At 46.0% G+C, this 23,268-nt stretch overlaps 1 protein-coding gene and 1 pseudogene across 1 annotated transcript in view; one reads left to right on the top strand and one right to left on the bottom strand.

Annotated features, from left to right (window-relative positions):
• LOC126295328 (adenylate cyclase type 6) overlaps positions 1 to 23,268 on the bottom strand; it is a 2,630,635-nt gene that overhangs the window by 594,231 nt on the left and 2,013,136 nt on the right. Inside the window, exon 8 of the mRNA XM_049987795.1 lies at positions 3,649 to 3,798. Within this exon, the coding sequence (XP_049843752.1) occupies positions 3,649 to 3,798 (150 nt within the window). The remainder of the gene's footprint in view (positions 1 to 3,648; positions 3,799 to 23,268) is intronic.
• On the top strand, positions 19,443 to 19,560 carry LOC126295515 (5S ribosomal RNA; annotated as a pseudogene).

The raw sequence follows: 23,268 nt of genomic DNA, 5'->3' as shown, positions 1-23,268 counted from the left end.
CTGCGCAGCTAGCGCCATTCGACGGCCAACACCGCGGTTCCTGGTGTGTCCGCTGTGCCGTGCGTGTGATCATTGCTTGTACAGCCCTCTCGCAGTGTCCGGAGCAAGTATGGTGGGTCTGACACACCGGTGTCAATGTGTTCTTTTTTCCATTTCCAGGAGTGTACTATCTGCTGTAAAATATCCAGGAGTAACTATCCACAGCAGCCTTAAGTGGAGTGACCACATAAAACAAATAGCGAGAAAAGCTGATGCCAGACTCAGATTCACAGGAAGAATCTGAAGGAAATGTAACTCACCCACGAAATAAGTTGTTCATGGGGCGCTTGTTCGACCCATGCGTGAGTATCCCTACGAGATAAGACTGATGGAAAAGCTAGAGAAGATCCAGCGAATAGCGGCGCGTTGCGTGACGGCATCGTTTAGTGCTGACGAGAGCGTTACGGAGATGCTGAACAAACACCATTGGCAGACGTTACAAGAGCGGCGTCGTACATCACGGAGAGATTTACTGTTGAATTTTCGAGAGAGCGTTTTTCAGGACAGAGTCGGACAATCATTCTTGCCAGTTGTTATTCGCGAGTGGGACAGGGCTAAAGGGCTCAGCTAGTTCTACAAAAAGTACCCTCCAAAGCCACGCACCATTAGCTGGCCTGCGGAAAATTATGTAGACGTGGATGTATTCAATATGCCCAATTTATCTTTCGAGATGAGCCATTCCTCAAAAGTGAAACTGGGCAAAAACGAAAAAATACGGGGCGTCACAAAATATTGTATACACTCTTTGAAACCAAATATCTGTTTAATTAAAGGAGACAGAAGTACAGCACAACGTTTGTGGTGGACCTTAAAGTCCATGTAAAGGTGGGAAATTTTCAAATGGTCTCATTCCACGGTAATAGGCCGTCGACGACAACTTACAAGAGAGCGACATGCCAACTCTATGGTTCCTTATGGAATAGCATCAGAGGCTCGCTGAATTTGCTCTTTAAAATCACTCGGTGTCCGAGGTCTTGCAGTGTAAACTGTTTTCTTGAGGGCATCCCACAGATAGAAGCCTAGAGGAGTTAAATCAGGAGATTCAGCAGGAAACTCCATACTCCCTCTTCGTCCTGTCTCTTTGGCAGGAAATGTACGAACGAGAACTGCCCTCCCATCAGTTTGAAACTGACGTGTAGTCCCGTCCTGTTGAAAGTAATAACATTCATAAGGTTTTTAACATGGTTGACAATCAGCGACTGTATAATACAAAATTTTGAAAAACACAGCCCTCAGTCGCGAACACAATTAATTTGTCACCTAGGTTTCGGTGTCACAAGGGACGCCATTTTCGGACAAAATTAAAAGTAAAAGTTGCAGCATAATGTACCAAAAAATACGATTGCTGGGGTCATCAGTGACAGCGTCAGTAGTCGGAATTAAAATGAAACAGAGGTGCAAGCCACTAGGGGCTGCCATGTGTCCGCTGCTACAGTCAACACAAAATTTTAATTCTATGTGACGCTGTCAGGTACGACCGCAGCTTTCATATTTTTTGGTACGGCATGCTGTAACATTTAGCTTTAATTTTGTCCGACGAAGGTGTCCCTTGTGACACCGAAACCTAGGTCACAAATTAATTCTGTTCGCGACTGAGGGCTGTGTTTTTCAAAATTTTGTAATAACATTTAGTACCAGAAACGTACTTTAGGCCAGGTATTATCATATGCAGTATTTCTAAGACCGACCTGTGACTGTGTTTTCAAAGAAGTACGGCCCGAGTAACCCTGCAAAAGACAGACCACGCCAGAATGGTACTCCTGCAGCATCAAGATGCCTTTCCTCGGTGACGTATGGATTTTCAATGGTCCAGTACACGCCATTACGGCGGTTAATCGTTCCGTTAAGTGTCGCTTCACCCGACAAAAGAATTAGATGTTAGAAATGTTGCTCTTCTGTTAGTCAACCACTCGCGAAATTCACTTCGCCTATCGGTATTATCCTCGTTGTGAGCTTAGAGAAGTCTTGGAGTGTAAGAGTTATATTTGTGAGCCCTCAAAGTTCTATGAACATACCTTTCGCAGATCCCTGTCTGACGAGAGTATTGCCTCACAGATTTCTTCGATGATTGTGTGAACGGCTGAATCGCTGCACCAACACTTTCGCTGTCTGTTGAACGTCTCTTTCTTCCTAAATGCTCCTTTGTCATATGGTGCACCGTTCCTTCGACGTTCAACTTTTTTCTGATTGCCGGAAGGAGTGGCCGAGCGGTTCTAGGCGCTGCAGTCGGGAGCTACGGTCGCAGGTTCGAATCCTGTCTCGGGCATGGATGTGTGTGATGCCCTTAGATTTAAGTTCTAGGGGACTAATAACCTCAGAACTTGAGTCCCATAGTGCTCAGAGACACTTTTTTCGGTTTCTTGTGATTGTTGCCCTTGTTGCTGGTGGTGTTCCAAATTCAATTCTCCAACGCCGTCGTACCTCACTCACATTGTACGTTTTCCAACAACACTTTATCACCTGTTTCCGTTAAGCGAACGACAACGCCATGTTTGTTCACCATCCTGAAACAAAAGGAAACTTCCTGGCAGATTAAAAATGTAAGCCGGCTCGGCCCGACACTTTTTTTTATCCGGTACGTCTCAGGACCCCCGTTCAAGTTCATCGGTATCTATTCACACAGTTTCTTTTATTACAGAGGGCACGTAAACCTCTGACCGAACGCACTGAGCTACGGTGCCGGCAAACCGTTTGAGCTACTCAAGCGCGACTCACGCCCCGCCCTCACAGCTTTACTTCTGCCAGTACCTCGTCTCCTACCTTCCAAACTTTACAGAAGCTCTTCTGTGAGCCTTGCAGAAACTAGCACTCCTGGAAGAATGAATATTGCGAAGACATGGGTTAGCCACGGCCTGGAGGATGTTTCCACATTGAGATTTTCACTCTGCAGCGGAGTGTGCACTGATATGAAACTTCCTGGAAACATCCCCAAGCTGTGGCTAAGCCATGTCTCCGCAGTATCCTTTCTTTCAGGAGTGCTAGTTCTGCATGGTTCGCAGGAGAGCTTCTGTAAAGTTTGAAAGGTAGGAGACGAGGTACTGGCAAAATTGAAGCTGTGAGGGCGGGTGTTGAGTCGTGCTCTGTTACTTCAGCCGCCGGCACGGTAGCTCAGCTTTTTCGATCAGAGGGTTAGCTGCCCTCTGTAATAAAAAAAAAATTGAGTAAATGGGTCAACGATAAACTTGAACAAGCATCATGGGACGTCCCGTCCCTAACAAATACAGCGACCAATAACGAACAAAAAAAAAATGTCCGTAGAACACTTACCCGCGAAAGCAAAGGTCCCGAATTCGAGTCTCGGTCCGGCACACTGTTTCAGTCTGCCAGGAAGTTTCGTATCAGCGCACACTCCGCTGCAGAGTGGAAATCTCATTCTGAAGCTTCATGTTTTTCACCACCTTCTCAATATTGCTCGCCAAATAATTGTTTCTGTCTGCTTTAATGAAAGAGATATTCAGTTTCACCGAGAGTATACATTATTTTGGGGCGCCCCGATGTTTTTGACCTCCCTACATCATCGCCAAGTTCCGCCGAGATCGCCTGTTCACACCTGGGAATGCCGCCGTGCAAGTGTGAGAACAAGAGCGCAGCTTGATACAGCCTGCTTACCTGCTGCTGGTTCTCGCGCTGCGTGTTGAGCCTCGCCTCGACGCACTGGCGCGTCTCTATGAAGGCCTGCCGCTGCGCCAGCTCGCTGGGGTAGTGCGTGAACACGCCCGCCACGTTGGCCGCCAGCAGCAGCAGCGCGTTGCAGCCCAGCTGCAACAGCAGCAGCAACAACAGCGACACGTCAGTCACTACAGACAACACCATCTGCAAGGCACGCTGCAGAAAGTCTAGTGCCACACCATCGACAGGTGGAGAGATCAACACCATTATAAAAATCGATTTACATATGTATGCTTGTTTGTATATACACTAAGAATTCATCGAATAGCGATATACACTACTACACCAAGAAGAAATGCAGATGATAAAGGGGTATTACATTGGACAAATATATTATACTAGAACTGACATGTGTTTAAAAAAAAGGTTCAAATGTCTCTGAGCACTATGGGACTTAACATCTGTGGTCATCAGTCCCCTAGAACTTAGAACTATTTAAACCTAACTAACCTAGGACATCACACACATCCATACCCGAGGCAGGATTCGACCGTAATATGTGATTACATTTTCACGCAATTTGCGTGCATACGTCCTGAGAAATCAGTACCCAGAACAACCACCTCTGGCCCTAATAACGGCCACGGAATTGAGTCAAACAGAGCTTGGATGGCGTGTACAGGTACACCTGCCCATGCAGCTTCAACACGATACCACAGTTCATCGAGAGTAGTGACTGGCGTATTGTAACGAGCCAGTTGCTCGGCCACCATTGACCAGACGTTTTGATGAGAGATCTGGACAATGTGCTGGCCAGGGCAACAGTCAAACATTTTCTGCATCCAGAAAGGCCCTTACAGGACCTGCAACATACGGTCGTGCATTATCCTGCTGAAATGTAGGGTTTCGTAGGGGTCGAATGAAGGATAAAGCCACAGGTCGTAACACATCTGAAATGTACCGTCCACTGTTCACATGGCCGTCAATGCGAAAAAGACGTGACCGAGACGTGTAACCAATGGCGCCCCATACCATCATGCCGGGTGATACGCCAGTATGGCGATGACCAATACACGCTTCCAATGTCCGTCCACCGCGATGTCGTCAAACACGGATGCGACCGTCGTGGTGCTGTAAACAGAACCTGGATTCGTCAGAAAAAATGAGGTTTTGCCATTCGTCGTGGAGTAAACCATCACAGGCGCTCTTGTCTGTGATGCAGCGTGTTGTTGTTCGTGTGTTCTTCAGAGACCAAAGACTGATCTGTTGCAGCACTCCATGCTTCTCTATCCCGTGCAAGCCTCTTCATCTGGAAGTAACTACTACAATGTGCAAACTTCTGAATCCGTTTAGTGTCCTCATCTCTTGGTCTTCCTCTACGATTTTTACCCCCGACGCTTCCCTCCAATACTAAATTTGTGATCAAATGGCTTAAATTGTTCTCAGCGCTAAGGGACTTAACATCTGAGGTCATCAGTCCGCAATTGGTGATCCTTTGACGCCTCAGAACGTATGGTACCAGCTGATCCCTTCTCCTAATCAAGTTATGCCACAAATTCCTCTTCTCCCCAGTTCTGTTCAGTACCTCTTCCTTAGTTACGTGACGCACCCGTCATATCTTCAGCGCTCTTCTGTAGCACCACGTTTCAAAAGCTTCTGTTCTCTTCTCGTATAAACTGTGTATAGTCCATATTTCACTTCCGTAAATGGCTAGACTCTATACACATACTTTCAGTATTGTTGACACTTAGATCTATACTCGATATCTACAGATTTCTCGTCTTCAGAAACGCTTTCCTTGCTATCGCCAGTCTAAATTTTGTATCCTGTCTAGTATTTGACATGAACATCGGTTGATACCTCTAATCGCATTCCTGTGAAAACTTAGTGCTTGCGAAATTTCATGATTCTACGCCATCGGGAAGTACCGTATAGGTTGTCAGGCAACAATAAATGGCCTCGTTTTTCCTTGCATTGACTTACAAGATTTGATTTCTTTTTTTTACACCGCCAAGGAACCAATACCTCAGAATGTAACATATATTACAACTTGGTAAGCCTACCAGTTCCTGAGAACAGATCGACAACAGACAGGCAGATAAACAGACGTGGAACCAAGTGATCACCCGTTCAGCCGCGCGGTCCAAGGCGCCTTGTCACGGTTCGCACGGCTACCTCACCCGTCGGTAGTTCGAGTCCTCCCTCGGGCATGTGTGTGTGTGTGTGTGTGTGTGTGTGTGTGTGTGTGTGTGTGTGTGTGTGTGTGTGTTGTCCTCTGCGTAAGTTAGTTCAAGTTAGATTATGTAGCGTGTAAGCCTGGGGACCATTGACCTCAACAGTTTGGTCGCATAGGAACTTACGACTACAAAGTGATCCTGTAGGGTTCCGCTTACGCTGAATGGGGTACATAACGCTAAAAAGCTTTTAATTTGGGTTGTCTTTCTTCAACCTTTGCTCTAAGATAACTCGTACGGTCAGTGTTGCTTTGTGTGTTTCTACACCTCTCCGCAAATCAATTTGATCTTCCGCCACTCTTCTTTACTCTCCTCCTCCCCCCCCCCCCCTCCGCCACCCCTGCTACCTCCACTACCGACTCACCCAACCCCTCTACACCCCTCGCCTGTTTTATCAGTCGCTCCCTTCATCTGCAGATTACGGCAATTGGTTCCAGCACTATAAAATCACGCTGCGTAATACCCAAAATCGGTTTTTCTAACGGCCAGACTTTACTTAAACACGGAGCCTTAAACTCTGTTCTAAATTATTTTGCATATCCACGAAGCAGAAATTGGTACACGAAACGGCTGTGAACACTAAAAGTAGCGATTTCGTAACGAGAAGATTTGGCCATCTCCTGTTGATGAAGATAAAAGAGAGCTATTGCGTTTTGCGAATCTACGAAGCAGAAAATGGTACACGAAACGGCTGCGAACACTAAAAGTAGCGATTTCGTAACGAGACGAAGATAACGGAGAGCTATTGCATATCCCCTGGCCGTTTCAGAGCAAACATGCAAATTAAATGTATTCTGTAAGCTGGGTTTAATTAATGGCACGAGCGATGCGGAGCAGATTAACGTGAAATAATAATTGTGTTCCATTTACAGCAAATTACGTAATCACCTCGTCTGATTACGAAGTTTAATGGGCCGGACTGTTTATCCCAGCGTATGTTCGAGTAACGTCCATTACTGTATTGCTAGCAATTTTTGTTCCATCTCGTGGATATTTACTTACTGGTAATAATCATCATCTTTGTAAATTACAGATTAGATTTTAGACCTGTTCCCTCAAAGGTGGCGTCAGACTTTTCCCTTTTCGCTGAGACTTGCGTCTCCATACTTACAATGGCTGTCTGTCATCTTGCATTCGGCTCGGATTGGTCAACTACACGGAAGAGCCCAAGAAACTGGCACACCTGACTAATATCCTGTAGAGTCCCTTGGAGCACGCAGAAGTACAGAAACACTACGTGGTCTGGTCTCAATTAATGTCTGAAGTAGTTCAAAAATGTTCAAATGTGTGTGAACTCTTATGGGACTCAACTGCTAAGGTCATCAGTCCCTAAGCTTACACACTATTTAACCTAAATTATCCTAAGGACAAACACACATACCCATGCCCGAGTGAGGACTCGAACCTCCACCGGGATCTGAAGTAGTGCTGGAAGGAACTGACACCATGAATCCCGCAGGACTGTCCATAAATCCGCAAGAGTACGATGGGGTGCAGATCTCTTCTGAACAGCACGATTGGAGGCATCGATAATGATCTTGTCTGGTGAGTTTGGTGTCTATCGGAAGTGGTTAAACTCAAAAGAGTGTTCCTGGAGACACTCTGTAGGAATTATGGACGTGTGGAGAGTCGCATTATCCTGCTAGAATTGTCAAATTCGGTCGGAACGCACATTGGACATGAATGGGTGCAGGTGATCAAACAGGATGTGAGATTACGCATCACCTGTCAGAGTCGTATCTAGACGTGTCAGGACTCCCATATCACTCCAGTTGCACGCGCCCCACACCATTACAGAGCCTCCACCAGCTTGAACAGTCCCCTGCTGACATGCACGGTCCATGGATTCACGTTATCTCTATACCCGTACTCCTCCATCGGCTCGATACAATTTAAAACGAGACTCGCCCGATAGGCAACATGATTCCAATCATCAACAGTCCAATGTCGTTGTTGACGGGCCCAGGCGAGGCGTTAAGTTTTGTGTCATGCAGTCATCAAGGTTACACGAGTAGACCTTCGACTCGGAAAGCCATGGATAATATTTCGTTGAATGGTTCGCACGCTGACACTTTTTGATGACCGAGTATTAAAATACGCGTCAATTTGCGGGAGGGTTGCGCTTCTGTCACGCTGAACGATTCTCTTCAGTCGTCGTTGGTCCCGTTCTTGCAGGATCTTTTTCCGACCACAGAGATGGAAAAATGGCTCTGAGCACTTTGGGACTTAACATCTATGGTCATTAGCCCCGTAGAACCTAGAACTACTTAAACCTAACTAACCTAAGGACATCACACAACACCCAGCAGAGAAAATCCCTGACCCCGCCGGGAATCGAACCCGCGAACCCGGGCGCGGGAAGCGAATACGCTACCGCACGACCACAAGCTGCGGACCCACAGAGATGTCTGAGATCTGATGTTTTACCGGATTCCTGATATTCACAGAACACTCGGGCGACCGTCGTGCAGGAAAGTCCTCGCTTCATCGTTACCTCGGAAATTCAGTGCCACATCGCTCGTGCGCCGACTACAACACCACTTAAATCTTGATAACCTGCCACTACAGCTGCAGTAATCGATCTAACAACTGCGCCAGACACTTGTCTTATACAGGCACTGCCGACCGCAGCGCCGTATTCTGTCCGTCATCATACCTCTGTATTTGAATACGCATGCCTATGCCACTTTCTTTGGCGCTTCAGTGTATTTTTCTCTGTAATCTATCATCGTCTCATGTTGTATGGAGCTGTGTTCTGTTATCATCGGTTGTTTGTTGGCCAAACCTCTCTACACGCCCGCATCTCGTGGTCGTGCGGTAGCGTTCTCGCTTACCACGCCCGGGTTCCCGGGTTCGATTCCCGGCGGGGTCAGGGATTTTCTCTGCCTCGTGATGGCTGGGTGTTGTGTGATGTCCTTAGGTTAGTTAGGTTTAAGTAATTCTATGTTCTAGGGGACTGATGACCACAGATGTTAAGTCCCATAGTGCTCAGAGCCATTTGAACCATTTTTGAACCTCTCTACACCATTGATTCGTCTTAACATGCTAGTCGTCTTCGAAAATTTCAAAGTATTAGATTTTTTTGCTTCAATGTCCGTCACAAGTTTGCCAGAAACTCCATTAACGAATTACAAGGCAATTTGTAAAAAGGTGACTCCGAAAATCATTCACAGCGTGAAAAGAAATGGTCTCTGTCTTTTCAACGACGATATAACGGACATTATGGAAATTATGGACGTGCTCGAACTAGAGAGCGGATCAGCCTAGGGATGGTTTTAACGTGAATTTCAAGATGCATCCGATTTAAAGATGAGAGTGCGAGACGTGTTTCTGACATCACGGAAATGAAACTTAGCTGAAGACATTTCAAGACGCTTCCGTTCCACACAGAAACATAACACCTGGCGGACAACTTGTGAAGTATTTCGTTGTAAATGTCCATTTCCGCAATATATTCCTTCAAAAACAGAAAAAAAATGTGGATTGAAGTTGTGTTCTGTATGTGACAATGCCACTTTTACATTCTCAACCTGCAGATTTACTCTTGTCGATAACGAAACAAATCACGGGAAGTTGGTCAAGGCAAGAGAGTTGCTTTAGGTATGGTGCAAGATTTGGAAAACAGACTCGGTTATGGATCAGTTGACAATTTTTCCACAAGAGTCGTTACGTATTGTCCAAGAAAGGGACAAAGTTATAATTTTGCTCAGTACAGTGCATTCAAGCAAGAAAACCGAGCGAGGTGGCGCAGTGGTTAGAACACTGGACTCGCATTCGGGAGGACGACGGTTCAATCCCGTCTCCGGCCATCCTGATTTAGGTTTTCCGTGATTTCGCTAAATCGCTTCAGCCAAATGCCGGGATGGTTCCTTTGAAAGGGCATGGCCGATTTCCTTCCCCATCCTTCCCTCACCCGAGCTTGCGCTCCGTCTCTAGTGACCTCGTTGTCGACGGGACGTTAATCACCAATCTCCTCCTCCAAGCAAGAAAGTGGACGATAATGAAGAATCCAAGCTAATAAAGACGCATGATTATAACAAAAGAAATGGACAAGCTAGTTAGAACGACTGCTACGGTCGCAGGTTCGAATCCTGCCTCGTAATGGCTGGGTGTTGTGTGCTGTCCTTAGGTTAGTTAGGTTTAAGTAGTTCTAAGTTCTAGGGGACTGATGACCACAGATGTTGAGTTCCATAGTGCTCAGAGCCCAGCTGGTTAGAACGCACGCTACGAAGAGGATAAGCAGAAAGTGGCCAATGATATTATTTAACAACACGATTAATATTATCACAGTTTATGGTAAGAGTCGTGACATTCCATCTTGCTTTTGTTACCCACTGCCATAGGAGCGCCACAAGCGGCCAGAAAGAGATATTTCTGAATACGATATCAGACGAGAGCGAATGCAAACGGTCGTATAGATTTTAACGTAGTTTCTGCAATATGCAACGTATTCAGTGGCACTAAAATCAACAAAAAATGACACCACATTTGCGATTATTTAGCTTCCTAAGGACCCAGGGATGTATGAAACAGTACGTTACAGGATTCTCTCGTAATGTACAGGTATTTACTGAAGAATGTCGTTTTTCTTCGATAACAGAGAATTGCTAGTAAACACCAGTACATCTGACTGTCACTCCCGTAGACTTGGAACTACTTAAACCTAACTAATCTAAGGACAGCACACACATCCATGCGCTGTCAGCGTGCGTCAGAATCTTGTTCGCTGATGTCATCCTTGCACTGAGGTTGATAGCCGTCAGTTTCACCACGTTTGCCAAGATACAGTTCAAATGGTATGTTCGTCGTGTCAATGGTGATGCTGCAGTTAACTGTAACAAAATAGTAATGTGATTTCATTCTTATTATCTCCTTAAGCCTTCTTCTCCGACCTCAGATTCCCTGCGCCAAATTGTTCAGTGGAGCATACCCTACGTCCTGTTAAATCGCCGCGCGGGCAAGCCGCGTGGTCTACAGCGCCTTACACGGTTCACGCGGCTGCTCCCTTCGGAGGTTCGAGTCCTCCCTCTGGCTTGTGTGTGTGTGTGTGTGTGTGTGTGTGTGTGTGTGTGTGTGTGTGTGTGTGTGTGTTGTCCTTAGCGTCAGTTAGTTTAAGCTAGATTAAGAAGTGCTTAAGATTAGAGGCCGATGACCTCAGCAGCTTGGTCCCATAAGACCTTACCACAAATTTAGAATTTCCTGTTAAATTGTAGCACTCTCTTATGGAAATACCCTATATAGCAGCTGGTCAACTATCTGTCGGCACTATAAAACTTCTAAGTCGGTAAATGTCAGCATCATATAAGGAACTCTGTACATTTCATTCAACGTTTGAATGGACCACGTCTTCGTGACCAGGAGTTTAATGCGGGCTTTGATGTGGTATTCCTTTTCGCCAGAGTGCCGCCTGCTCACGTTTATCAGCAATAAACGTCGACCCGACAATGACTAATCTCTTCTAAATTCTCCTCACATCTACGTTCTTCCTTTTCAGTGGCTACTGACTTATTCATGGAGAAGTCCGAAGAGAAGGCTCTGGAAACAGCTGAGATGAATCCTACATGCTTTCTGAGATAGGATCATGATGCATTTGTGATATGGCAACATGATATTGAAATACTTCAAGAGTCCCACGAGCATGCGAACTCTCGGCACCGTATATCAAATGCACCATGGAGGTGGAAGATAATGGCTAACTCCCCAGTTTGGACGTCTTAGTCAAGCGCAAAACCGACGACGCTATGGGACACAGCGAGTACGCGAAAGCCACCCACACTGATATGTATGTCCAACCAGCTGCCATCATCCTTGAAAGCGTAAGGATGTGAGAGAAGGCGTTCGGTACAGTTCCGCACTGTCGCCTGATAAACAAAGTAAGAGCCTACGGAATATCAGACCAGCTGTGTGGCTGGATTGAAGAGTTTTTAGCAAACAGAAAACAGCATGTTGTTCTCAATGCAGAGACGTCTACAGACGTTAAAGTAACCTCTGGCATGCCACAGGGGAGTGTTATGGGACCATTGCTTTCCACAATATATATAAATGACCTATTAGATAGTGTCAGAAGTTCCATGCGGCTTTTCGCGGATGATGCTGTAGTATACAGAGAAGTTGCAGCATTAGAAAATTGTAGCGAAATGCAGGAAGGCACTTGGTGCAGAGAGTGGCAACTGACCCTTAACGCAGACAAATGTAATGTATTGCGAATACATAGAAAGAAGGAGCCTTTATTGTATGATTATATGATAGCGGAACAAACACTGGTTGCAGTTACTTTTGTAAAATATCTGGGAGTATGCGTGCGGAACGATTTGAAATGGAATGATCATATAAAATTAATTATTGGTAAGGCGGGTACCAGGTTGAGATTCATTGGGAGAGTTCTTAGAAAATGTGGTCCATCAACAAAGGAGGTGGCTTACAAAACACTCGTTCGACCTATACTTGAGTATTGCTCGTCAGTGTGGGATCCGTACCAGGTCTGGTTGACACAGGAGATAGAGAAGATCCAAAGAAGAGCGGCGCGTTTCGTCACAGGGTTATTTGCTAAGAGTGATAGCGTTACGGAGATGTTTAGCAAACTTGAGTGGCAGACTCTGCAAGAGAGGAGCTCTGCATCTCGGTGTAGCTTGCTGTCCAGGTTTCGAGAGGGTGCGTTTCTGGATGAGGTATCGAATATATTGCTTCCCCCTACTTATACCTCACGAGGAGATCACGAATGTAAAATTAGAGAGATTCGAGCGCGCACGGAGGCTTTCCGGCAGTCGTTCTTCCCGCGAACCGTACGCGACTGGAACAGAAAAGGAAGGTAATGACAGTGGCACGTAAAGTGCCCTCCGCCACACACCGTTGGATGGCTTGTGGAGTATAAATGTAGATGTAGATGTACGCTAGTATACAGCGCCGGTGCTATACCAGATGCAAAAAGCGTAGGTACGGAGATCGACCACCTTAAGGCCGCACCCATGGAGATCGGATATGGCTGGCGACAAATCGTGCGTGCTTTCCGGTAGAAGGTAGAGACCCAGCAATTGAACACCACAAGGAGGATAAAATAATGGCGTATCTGCTGTATTCTGGCAAAGTATCGAACAAAATCCTGGTTCAGCATACACTGAATAGGCAAAGAAGCTGCTACACATGACTAATATCTTGCAGGACCCCCGTGAGCACGCAGAAGTGCCGCAGCACGACGTAGCATGGACTCGACTAACGTCTGAAGCAGTGCTGGAGGAAACTGACACCATGGATCCTGCAGGGCTGTCCATAGATCAGCAAGAGTACGTTGTAAGGCATCCCAGATATGCTCAATAATGTTCATGTCTGGGGAGTGTGATGGCCATCTGAAATTTTTAAACTCAGAAGAGCGTTTCTGGAGCCACTCTATAGCAATACTGGACGTGTGTCGCATTGTCATGCTGGAATAGTCCCCTTCCGTCGCAATACACTATGGAGATGAATGGATGCAGGTGGTCAGACAGAGTGCTTACGTACGTGCCACCTGTCAGAGTCGTATCTAGACGTGTCAAGGGCCCCAAATCACTCCAACTGCACACGTCTCACACCATTACAGAGCCTCCACCAGCTTGTACAGTCCCCTGCTCACATGCAGTGTCCATGGATTCATGAGGCTGACTGCATAGCCGTACATCCATCTGCTCGATACAATTTGAAACGAGACTCGTCCGACCCAGACATCATGTTTCCAGTCCTCAACAATCCAATGTCGGTGTTGACGGGCCCTGGCGAGGCCTAAAGCGTTGTGCTGTGCATTTGTCAAGGATACAGGAGCGGGCCTTCGGCTCCGAAAGCCGGTATCGACGGTGCTTCGTTGAATGGTTCGCACGCTGACACTTGTTGATGGTCCAGCACAGAAATCTGCAGCAGTTTGCGGAAGCGTTGCACTTCCCCCGCGTGGAACGATTCCATTGTGCCGTCATTGGTCGCATTCTTGGAGGATATTTTTCCAGCAGCAGAGATTTGCTGTTTTACCGGATTCCGGATATTTACCGTACAATCGTGAAATGGTATTAAGGGGGAATCTCCACTCCATCGCTATCTCGGAGATGCTGCGTCCCATGGCTCTTGCGCAGACTATAACACTCACTTAAATCTTGATAACCTGCCATTGTAGCTGCAGTAACAGATCTAACAACTGCGCCAGACACTTGTCTTATATCGGCAATGCCGACCGCAGCGCCTTAATCTGCCTGCTTATATATCTCTGCAGGCCAATATCAGCTTCTTTGAGCGCTTTAGCGTATATTAAAATCGAAAAATCGGAATCACAGGCCTAAACCAATAAAGACTTCCCAGAACGGGGCACGACTGCCACACGTTCGTGTATCGGCGCTCATTTTATTATGGTGGCATGTGATGTCACTCCTTTGGCGTCAAACAAGCCCTACATCAAATGATACAATTTCGTAGGAATCGAATCAATATTTCTATAATTTCCAATGATGGTGACGGCCTATTTTCAGTATGAATCAGTAGATCAAAGTAGCATTCCGGGACTTCATAGTTTTCCGGTCCGGTTTGCTTGCAAATTGAGTTTGCATTGACTGGACACAGCGGGCATGGGATAGAAAGGCTAAAAATAAACAAAAACGAAAAACCGCTCCAAAAATGTCCAAACTGAATATAATACGGTACCTCTGTACACAGTATGGTTCAAAAATGGTTCAAATGGCTCTGAGTACTATGGGACTTAACTTCAGAGGTCATCAGTCCCCTAGAACTTAGAACTCCTTGAACGTAACTAACCTAAGGACCTCACACACATCCACGCGCGAGGCAGGATTCGAACCTGCGACCGTAGCGGTCGCACGGTTCCAGACTGAAGCATCTGGAACCGCACGGCCACCGTGGCCTGGGTGGTCAGAAACATTCTACAAGGATGTTGCAGGGTGGGTTGTGCAGAGAAATAATTCTTTGATACGTTACCCCCTTCCGATTTAATTAGCATTTAAGTTAGCCAATTAGGCCATTGTGCGCGCAAATTCAAGCGGCCCACCAGATACAATTAGTGTCAGATTTTCTCATAGCGTATATCATGGCGTACAAGACTGCTCAGACTTTGGCTCAGTTCGATGCTTGCTATTGTCTCATCTCCAATGTTTGCATCACACTCCTTTTCGGTTTTAGGAAGCTAAACGAAAAATACATTCGACGACACCGTCTCTGCCGCACCGTTTGAATTTGCGCGCGCAACTGCCTGATTGGCTAACTTCCATGTTAATTAACTCGGATAATGGCCGAGCGGTTCTAGGCGCTTCAGTCTGGAAGCGCGCGACCGCTGCGGTCGCAGCTTCGAATCCTGCCTCGGGCATGGATGCTTGTGATGTCCTTAGGTTAGTTAGGTTTAAGTAGTTCTAAGTTCTAGGGAACTGATGACCTCAGAACTTAAGTCACATAGTGCTCAGAGCCATTTGAACCATTTAAGTTACGAAAGGGAGCGACGTGTAGAATTTTTTGCTCAACAACAATTTCCCAACGCTGCCTATGCTGCAATGCCTTTAGAAGCCTTTCAGACTGTTAATGATCTCCCTGTCTGAAAGGAAAGGTCCTCACTGATTCATCAGTGTTCAGCCCAAACCGCAAAGGCCAGAACCTTGAAATTTGGCGAATGTGTTGACCATATACCAACGGGAATCGAGTAAGAAGGGATTTTTCGAAATTGCACCCTTAGGGGGTGAAATAGGGGATGAAAGGATTTTTCAAAATATATAGCTATTAACGCAATTTTAAGCTGGAACGACGAAACTTTGTATTTGGTTTCTCGGTTGGAAATAAAGAAATAGGTGTATCAGATTATTTGGAAATTTAATCCCTGTGAGGATGGAATAGTGGGTGAATGTCTTTCTTTGAAAGTAAGTCATTCTTACAGTAGTTCTAACGGTTCTCTTTTAATAATCTATATTGGTTTTACGTTTTTTGATACTACGTACGATAAGAGGTTAGCATTAATTATTTTCTTTACGTAGGTGAGACCATTAGAAGCATAATATCTTATAGGAGGCCGAAATAAATGTTTGTTTTCAATTTAAATGAGCGCCAGGCTCCCTACAAGATTATCATAACTGATTTTCATCTGAACACAGTCGAAGGCCAAAGTTTACAGATCTACGACAAATGGTATCTCTGAAAGTATTTGAACTCTCGCAAAATTAACTCGTGGAACTATTCAGATTTAAATTAAATAATGTTTGGAAATGATTTTATCACGTCTGCTCTCGTGGAAAGCTGTAAGAACGGTTAATATTACGTCCGCTGCCTAATGGCAGCCAATTGTTTCCAGTCAGCGATCACTGCTTTCATCTGCTTGATAGCTGAAAAATACTAATTATTCTCTCTTCTCTATTAAAACATTACGATTAGCGGCTGGCATGTTCTTGAAATAACACAATGAACCCAATTTTATGGATATACACTCCTGGAAATGGAAAAAAGAACACATTGACACTGGTGTGTCAGACCCACCATATCTGCTCCGGACACTGCGAGAGGGCTGCACAAGCAATGATCACACGCACGGCACAGCGGACACACCAGGAACCGCGGTGTTGGCCGTCGAATGGCGCTAGCTGCGCAGCATTTGTGCACCGCCGCCGTCAGTGTCAGCCAGTTTGCCGTGGCATACGGAGCTCCATCGCAGTCTGTAACACTGGTAGCATGCCGCGACATCGTGCACGTGAACCGTATGTGCAGTTGACGGACTTTGAGCGAGGGCGTATAGTGGGCATGCGGGAGGCCGGGTGGACGTACTGCCGAATTGCTCAACACGTGGGGCGTGAGGTCTCCACAGTACATCGATGTTGTCGCCAGTGGTCGGCGGAAGGTGCACGTGCCCGTCGACCTGTGACCGGACCGCAGCGATGCACGGATGCACGCCAAGACCGTAGGATCCTACGCAGTGCCGTAGGGGACCGCACCGCCACTTCCCAGCAAATTAAGGACACTGTTGCTCCTGGGGTATCGGCGAGCACCATTCGCAACCGTCTCCATGAAGCTGGGCTACGGTCCCGCACACCGTTAGGCCGTCTTCCGCTCACGCCCCAACATCGCGCAGCCCGCCTCCAGTGGTGTCGCGACAGGCGTGAATGGAGGGACGAATGGAGACGTGTCGTCTTCAGCGATGAGAGTCGCTTCTGCCTTGGTGCCAATGATGGTCGTATGCGTGTTTGGAGCCGTGCAGGTGAGCGCCACAATCAGGAGGCACACAGGGCCAACACCCGGCATCATGGTGTGGGGAGCGATCTCTACACTGGCCGTACACCTCTGACGATCGTCGAGGGGACACTGAATAGTGCACGGTACATCCAAACCGTCATCGAACCCATCGTTCTACCATTCCTAGACCGGCAAGGGAACTTGCTGTTCCAACAGGACAATGCACGTCCGCATGTATCCCGTGCCACCCAACGTGCTCTAGAAGGTGTAAGTCAACTACCCTGGCCTGCAAGATCTCCGGATCTGTCCCCCTTTGAGCATGTTTGGGACTGGATGAAGCGTCGTCTCACGCGGTCTGCACGTCCAGCACGAACGCTGGTCCAACTGAGGCTCCAGGTTGAAATGGCATGGCAAGCCGTTCCACAGGACTACATCCAGCATCTCTATGATCGTCTCCATGGGATAATAGCAACCTGCATTGCTGCGAAAGGTGGATATACACTGTACTAGTGCCGACATTGTGCATGCTCTGTTGCCTGTGTCTATGTGCCTGTGGTTCTGTCAGTGTGATCATGTGATGTATCTGACCCCAGGAATGTGTCAATAAAGTTTCCCCTTCCTGGGACAATGAATTCACGGTGTTCTTATTTCAATTTCCAGGAGTGTATTTCCATCAGTATCCTGATACACACCTTTTTTTATCGTCTAGTCGAAAGAACAAAAGGAATATCTGCTAGCGTTCAACTCTACACACAATCTCTTTCTAACAATATTAACAAGAGACTCAGAAACACCAGAAAAGAGAGTAATAATTTATCTTCTCCATCTTCTATAGTTATACAAAAATATAAATGTTTTATTTCACCCTATTCTTTACTGCAATATTGTTTATCATTTGTTGTCTTTCCCTTCCGTAGTATTATTTGTAAATAATTTTATATTTTTTTTACAATTGACTTTCAGTCTGGTCTGTTTGGTCTTATTCAATATTTTTATACACACTTTACATGCATTATTCTTAAACGTCGCAAAAGGGACACTACTTAGTACTAAGGCATTTTGCAAGGTACATCTGTGAAAATGGGTATATTAGTTCTCAGTTAGAAATAAAAGTATAAGTGTTTCAGTGTTTTTTAGAAATTGAACTAATAACTGGATGAAAGATGGGATGAAAATTTTTATGAAAATGTTTCATTGTCTTGAAACATTTTTAAAACTAGCTCTACGATAACTGGTATTTTTCTTCTAAAGATATGTATGTTACAGAATGAATGTTTGTATTGAAATATCACCACAAGAACTAAAAAGGCAGGACTAACAAAGACCTCTGACTCCAGCAAACAAAGTCTCTTTTTGGTCAGAAATACATTCGGAAATCACCATCTCTGTGTTGCTTTAATTAGCGAGAAAAGTGTACATGAAGTTGCAATTTGTGAACAACATACAAATTTGATTAAAGAAAAACAATCTGTGCAGACCACACAGCCCACATCGGCGAAGCAGTGGGCGCTAAGCGCGCGCGTGTGTGTGTGTGTGTGTGTGTGTGTGTGTGTGTGTGTGTGTGTGTGTGTAAGGAGTATCGTAAGTTATCGACGCATTTGAGTCGATGTTTTAATACATTTGTAGTAATTAGAACACAGTCGTTTACTTCAATTACTGCAAAATGGCTTTTAAATAATGTGTAGTAAAATAAGTTCAGCAGTACCCTCAGATCAAGTTTGGTGCCATTAGTTGATGGAAACTTTTCCCGAGGTGTGTGGTACTGGCAGTTCTGAGAGTGCAGTGAGCACATGAAGAAGTCAAGAAAACAGAGTCTCCCACCAAGTGTAAGGGCCTAAGACATTTAGCCAGATTTCATGCAGCCCCCATAATGTAACTGACTTGCGTTTGCTTCTTCATGACAGTTCTTGGCTGCACATTGCAGGGGCAGGGAAGCTGCTGCTACATCATTTTCGATGAAAAGTGTTTGATCACCCACAACACAGCTCGTAATTGGCTCCCCTTGAGTTTCATCACTGATGACACGAACGGCTCGCTACGATGACAACATTTTGGCTCAGACAAGCACCTGTAGACCGGTGCAGAGATTTTACAGAACGCCTTTTATGACGAGGGTATTGGAAAGTTGGTACAACGCTATGACGAATGTCTAAGTTGGATCAGCGAGTATGTACATAACGGGAACGTGTAGCTAACTGTTCCAAACATAACATTTTTAATTTTCAAAATGGTTTCCATTTTGCGACCGATCAGGCTTAATAAACAAATACTCTCGCAGGTTCAAGAGAGGTACACATATGTTTATACCATTTGCAGATTTAGAGATAGTTTTTGTAGAGTTGGCTGGGATGCAATGTTTTAAATTATGAGTGTATCGGGGATAAAATAGGCAACGGCCTTGCCGCAGTGGATACACCGGTTCCCGTGAGATCACCGAAGTTAAGCGCTGTCGGCCGTGGTCGGCACTTGGATGGGTGACCACACTGGCCGCAATGCGCTGTTGCCATTTTTCGGGGTGCACTCAGCCTCGTGATGCCAGTTGAGGAGCTACTCAACCGAATAGTAGCAGCTTCTGTCAAGAATACCATCATAACGACTGGGAGAGTGGTGTGCTGACCCCACAGGCCTCCTATCCGCATCCTCCACTGAGGAAGACATGGCGGTCGGATGGTCCCGGTAGGCCACTCGTGGCCTGAGACGGGGTGCTATGAGTGATATCAGGGATAAAATGCAATGAGAGAAAAGTTATCTACAACCTGTATAGATACCAGACAGCAGTTGCAAGATACAAATGACCTGAAAAGGAAGTTGTAGTATCGATGGTGCTGAGACACGTCCCAGTAGCTACTCAGTCTGTACAATTAGCAAGCTGTGAAGCAAACCGAGAGGAAAGTTTAGAAATGGAATAAAATTTTCTCGGACAGAAATAAAACCTCTGAGGTGTACCAATGAGAGTGGCACAGAGGCGGAAGCTGTTGGAAGAAGAGTTAGAGAGGAAGGGATTGTGCCTTGAAAAGAGTTTGTAGGATGAACGTAAACAAAAATAAAACAAGGAGAATGGAAGGCAGTCAATTTAAACTTAACATTGCTAAGGGAACAAATTAGAAAATGAGGGACAGAAAGTTGTAGACCAGTTTTGCCGTTTGGGGCGCAAAATAACTGATTATAGCCGAAGTAGAGAGGATACAAAATGCAGACTGGCTTCAGCAAGGAAAGATTCTCTGAAAAAGAGAACTTTGTTAACTTCTAATACATGCTCCAGTCACATTAATGTGCCCCACCCGGTTGGCCGTGCGATCCAATGCACGGCTTTCCAAATTGGGAAGGAGCGCCTGGTCCCCGGAACGAATCCGCCTGGCGGATTTGTGTCGAGGTCCGGTGAACCGGCCAGTCTGTGGATGGTTTTTAGGCGGTTTTCCATCTGCCTCGGTGAATGCGGGCTGGTTCCTTTTATTCCGCCTCAGTTACACTATGTCGGCGATTGCTGCAAAAACAAGTTCTCCACGTGCGCGTACACCACCGTTACTCTACCACGCAAACATAGGGGTTACACTCGTCTGGTGTGAGACATTCCTTGGGGGGTCCACTGGGGACCGAACTGCACAATAACCCTGGGTTCGATGTGGGGCGGCGGAGGGGTGAAGTGGACTGCGGTAGCCGTCGTGGGGGTGTGTACCACTGCGCCTGCGGCGGGGACGGAGCCTTTGCGTCGTTTCTAGGTCCCCGGTGAACATACATTACAATACAATACACATTAATGTGAGAACTGCCCTTGTTTGATGTCAATGTGCAATAGCTACACCCAAGTGGTAGGTGGCAGTTCTAACAGTTGAGGGTATATAAAGTGGGTCAGAGTTTGGGGGGGACGGGGGTCGAGGGGCGGAAGGGGGGGATCAGATGAACCAAGGGCTACCAACAGTGTCTCCTCAACGACCACTCAGCAAACGTTGCTGTGTATGAGCCTCCATACCTTTTTCCCAGTTCATGCACATATGCTCACTACTGTACATTGTCGAGAAAAGCCAGAATTTGTACATCAGTACCACTACTGGACATTAACTGAATAGTGACAGAGGGTCTTTTCACATAAATCACGTTTTATGTTCCATCTGACAGATGGCCATTGGCCATATGCTACAATTTGGGGATTGTTTTCTGAAGCATCTTGTTATTCTGGAAGGTACAATGGATCAACTGAAGTATGGATCTATCCTTGGGGGCGATGTCCACCCCTACATGCAGTTCGTTGTTTCTCACCATGATGGAATCTACCAGCAGGACAATGCAATGTGTTTCACAACCTGCAGTATACGAGGGGCGTTTGAAAAGTGTGTGCAAAGTCCAAGAGATCGCACCACCGGCGCGCATCGAGGTCATGTTTAGTTAGTAGCAGCTCTGAAACGAATGCACACCAAGTTTGATCCATTTTGGTCTAAATGGTTCAAATGTTTCTAAGCGCAATGCGACTTAATATCTGAGGTCATCAATCCCCTAGACTTAGAACTACTTAAACCTAACTACCTAATGACATCACACACATTCATGCCCGAGGCAGGATTCGAACCTGCGACCGTAGCAGCAGCGCGGTTCCAGGCTCAAGCGCCTAGAGCCACTCGGCCACAGCGGCCGGCCATATTGGCATTCTTGTGAATCAAGGAAGTCGAGTGACTGTCAAAAAATGGATGAAGCAGAATTACGTGTGGAGATTAAACATTACTTTATGAAAGGCAAAACGCCCCAGGAGACTAAACAGAAGCTTGATAAACATTACGGTGACTCTGCAACTTCGATTAGAATAGTTTATAAGAGGTTTCAAAATTTTCGGAGTGTCCACAGGGGCAGAAGTGATGCTGAACGTTCTGGACGCCCTGTGGAGGTCACGACTCCAGAAATCGTTGATAAAATCCATGGTATGGTGGTGGAAGACAAAGTGCGTGAGATTGATAGTGCTGTGAGCATCTCGAATGAGTACATTTGGACATGAGAAAGCTATCCGCAACATGGGTTCGGCGATTGCTCACGCTTGACCAAAAAGAAATCGTGTGAAGGACGGTTTGCAACTGTTCAGGAAGAATCCGCAGGACTTAAAGCGTCGTTTCGTCACGGTGGATGAAACATGGATACATTACTATACTCCCGAGACCAAACAACAATCTAAACAATGGGTTACCAAGGGAGAATCCGCACCAAGAAAGGCGAAGACCATTCCTTCGGGCGGAAAGGTTATGGCGACTGACTTTCGGAATTTGCAAGGGATGATCCTCATCGACTATCTGGAAAGGGGTAAAACTATTACAGGTTCATCGTTATCCATCACGACAATGCATCTGCACAAAGATTTTATTAAAACGAGGAGATGATGGCAGCAACTATTTTGCTGACTTGGACAATTCCTATTATTCGGAAGGGATCAACAAATTAGAACAGTGTTGAACGAAGTGTATGAGTGTAAAAGGAGACCGTGTCGAAAAATAAAAAAAAGGTTTACCCCAAACATATAAGTACTTTTTATTTTTGCACGGACATTTCAAATGCCCCTCGTAAATGCAGGATTTGAAGAGCACCAGGATCAGTTTACCATACTCCATGGCCACCAGACTCCCTGGATTTAAGTACAGTTGAGAAACTGTGTGACCATTTCCAATGGGCTGTTTACAGTATGGATACTCAGCCAAGAAATGCAGCACAGCTGACCACAGTAATGTAGTCGGCATGGCAGGTTCAGTGACTGAGGTCTACTGACTGTTCTGGACATCATCAGCTTCTGCTGATGGTACTATTTTGAAGATAGTCTCAGACTGGGCTGAAACTGATAGTTTTAAATAAAAGGACCGCCATAATCTAGGCTTTTTTCTTCACTAATTTTATATAGCTTACAATTTCGCTGTTTATCAAACATATTCAAAAGTATTGATTTGTCATAGCGCTGTACCAAAGTTCCAATACCCTTCTCATAGAAGACAGCCACCTGTAATTTCCGCCACATCTCTATGCTGGTCTGCAGTTCGTTGTATGTACCAAAATGCCGTATTCATAGCCGGCAGTTTATGCGGGTTATCAGACACTTCCCATCCAAACCGCCGATGCAGCAGCTTCGTTGCCCTGCAGTGTGCTTCCGAGAATTGGTGATAAAGAAGGAAGTGCATGACAGTTACGTTATGTGGGCTGCCTGATATCAGGCGAAATCTCGCAGGAGGCACCCATGCTTGGCGGC

This window comes from Schistocerca gregaria, chromosome 11 (genome assembly GCF_023897955.1).
Source record: "Schistocerca gregaria isolate iqSchGreg1 chromosome 11, iqSchGreg1.2, whole genome shotgun sequence".
NCBI classification, from domain to species: domain Eukaryota; kingdom Metazoa; phylum Arthropoda; class Insecta; order Orthoptera; family Acrididae; genus Schistocerca; species Schistocerca gregaria.
The sequence above is the reverse complement of the archived record's forward strand: the minus strand, read 5'-3'. Positions and strand labels throughout refer to the sequence as shown.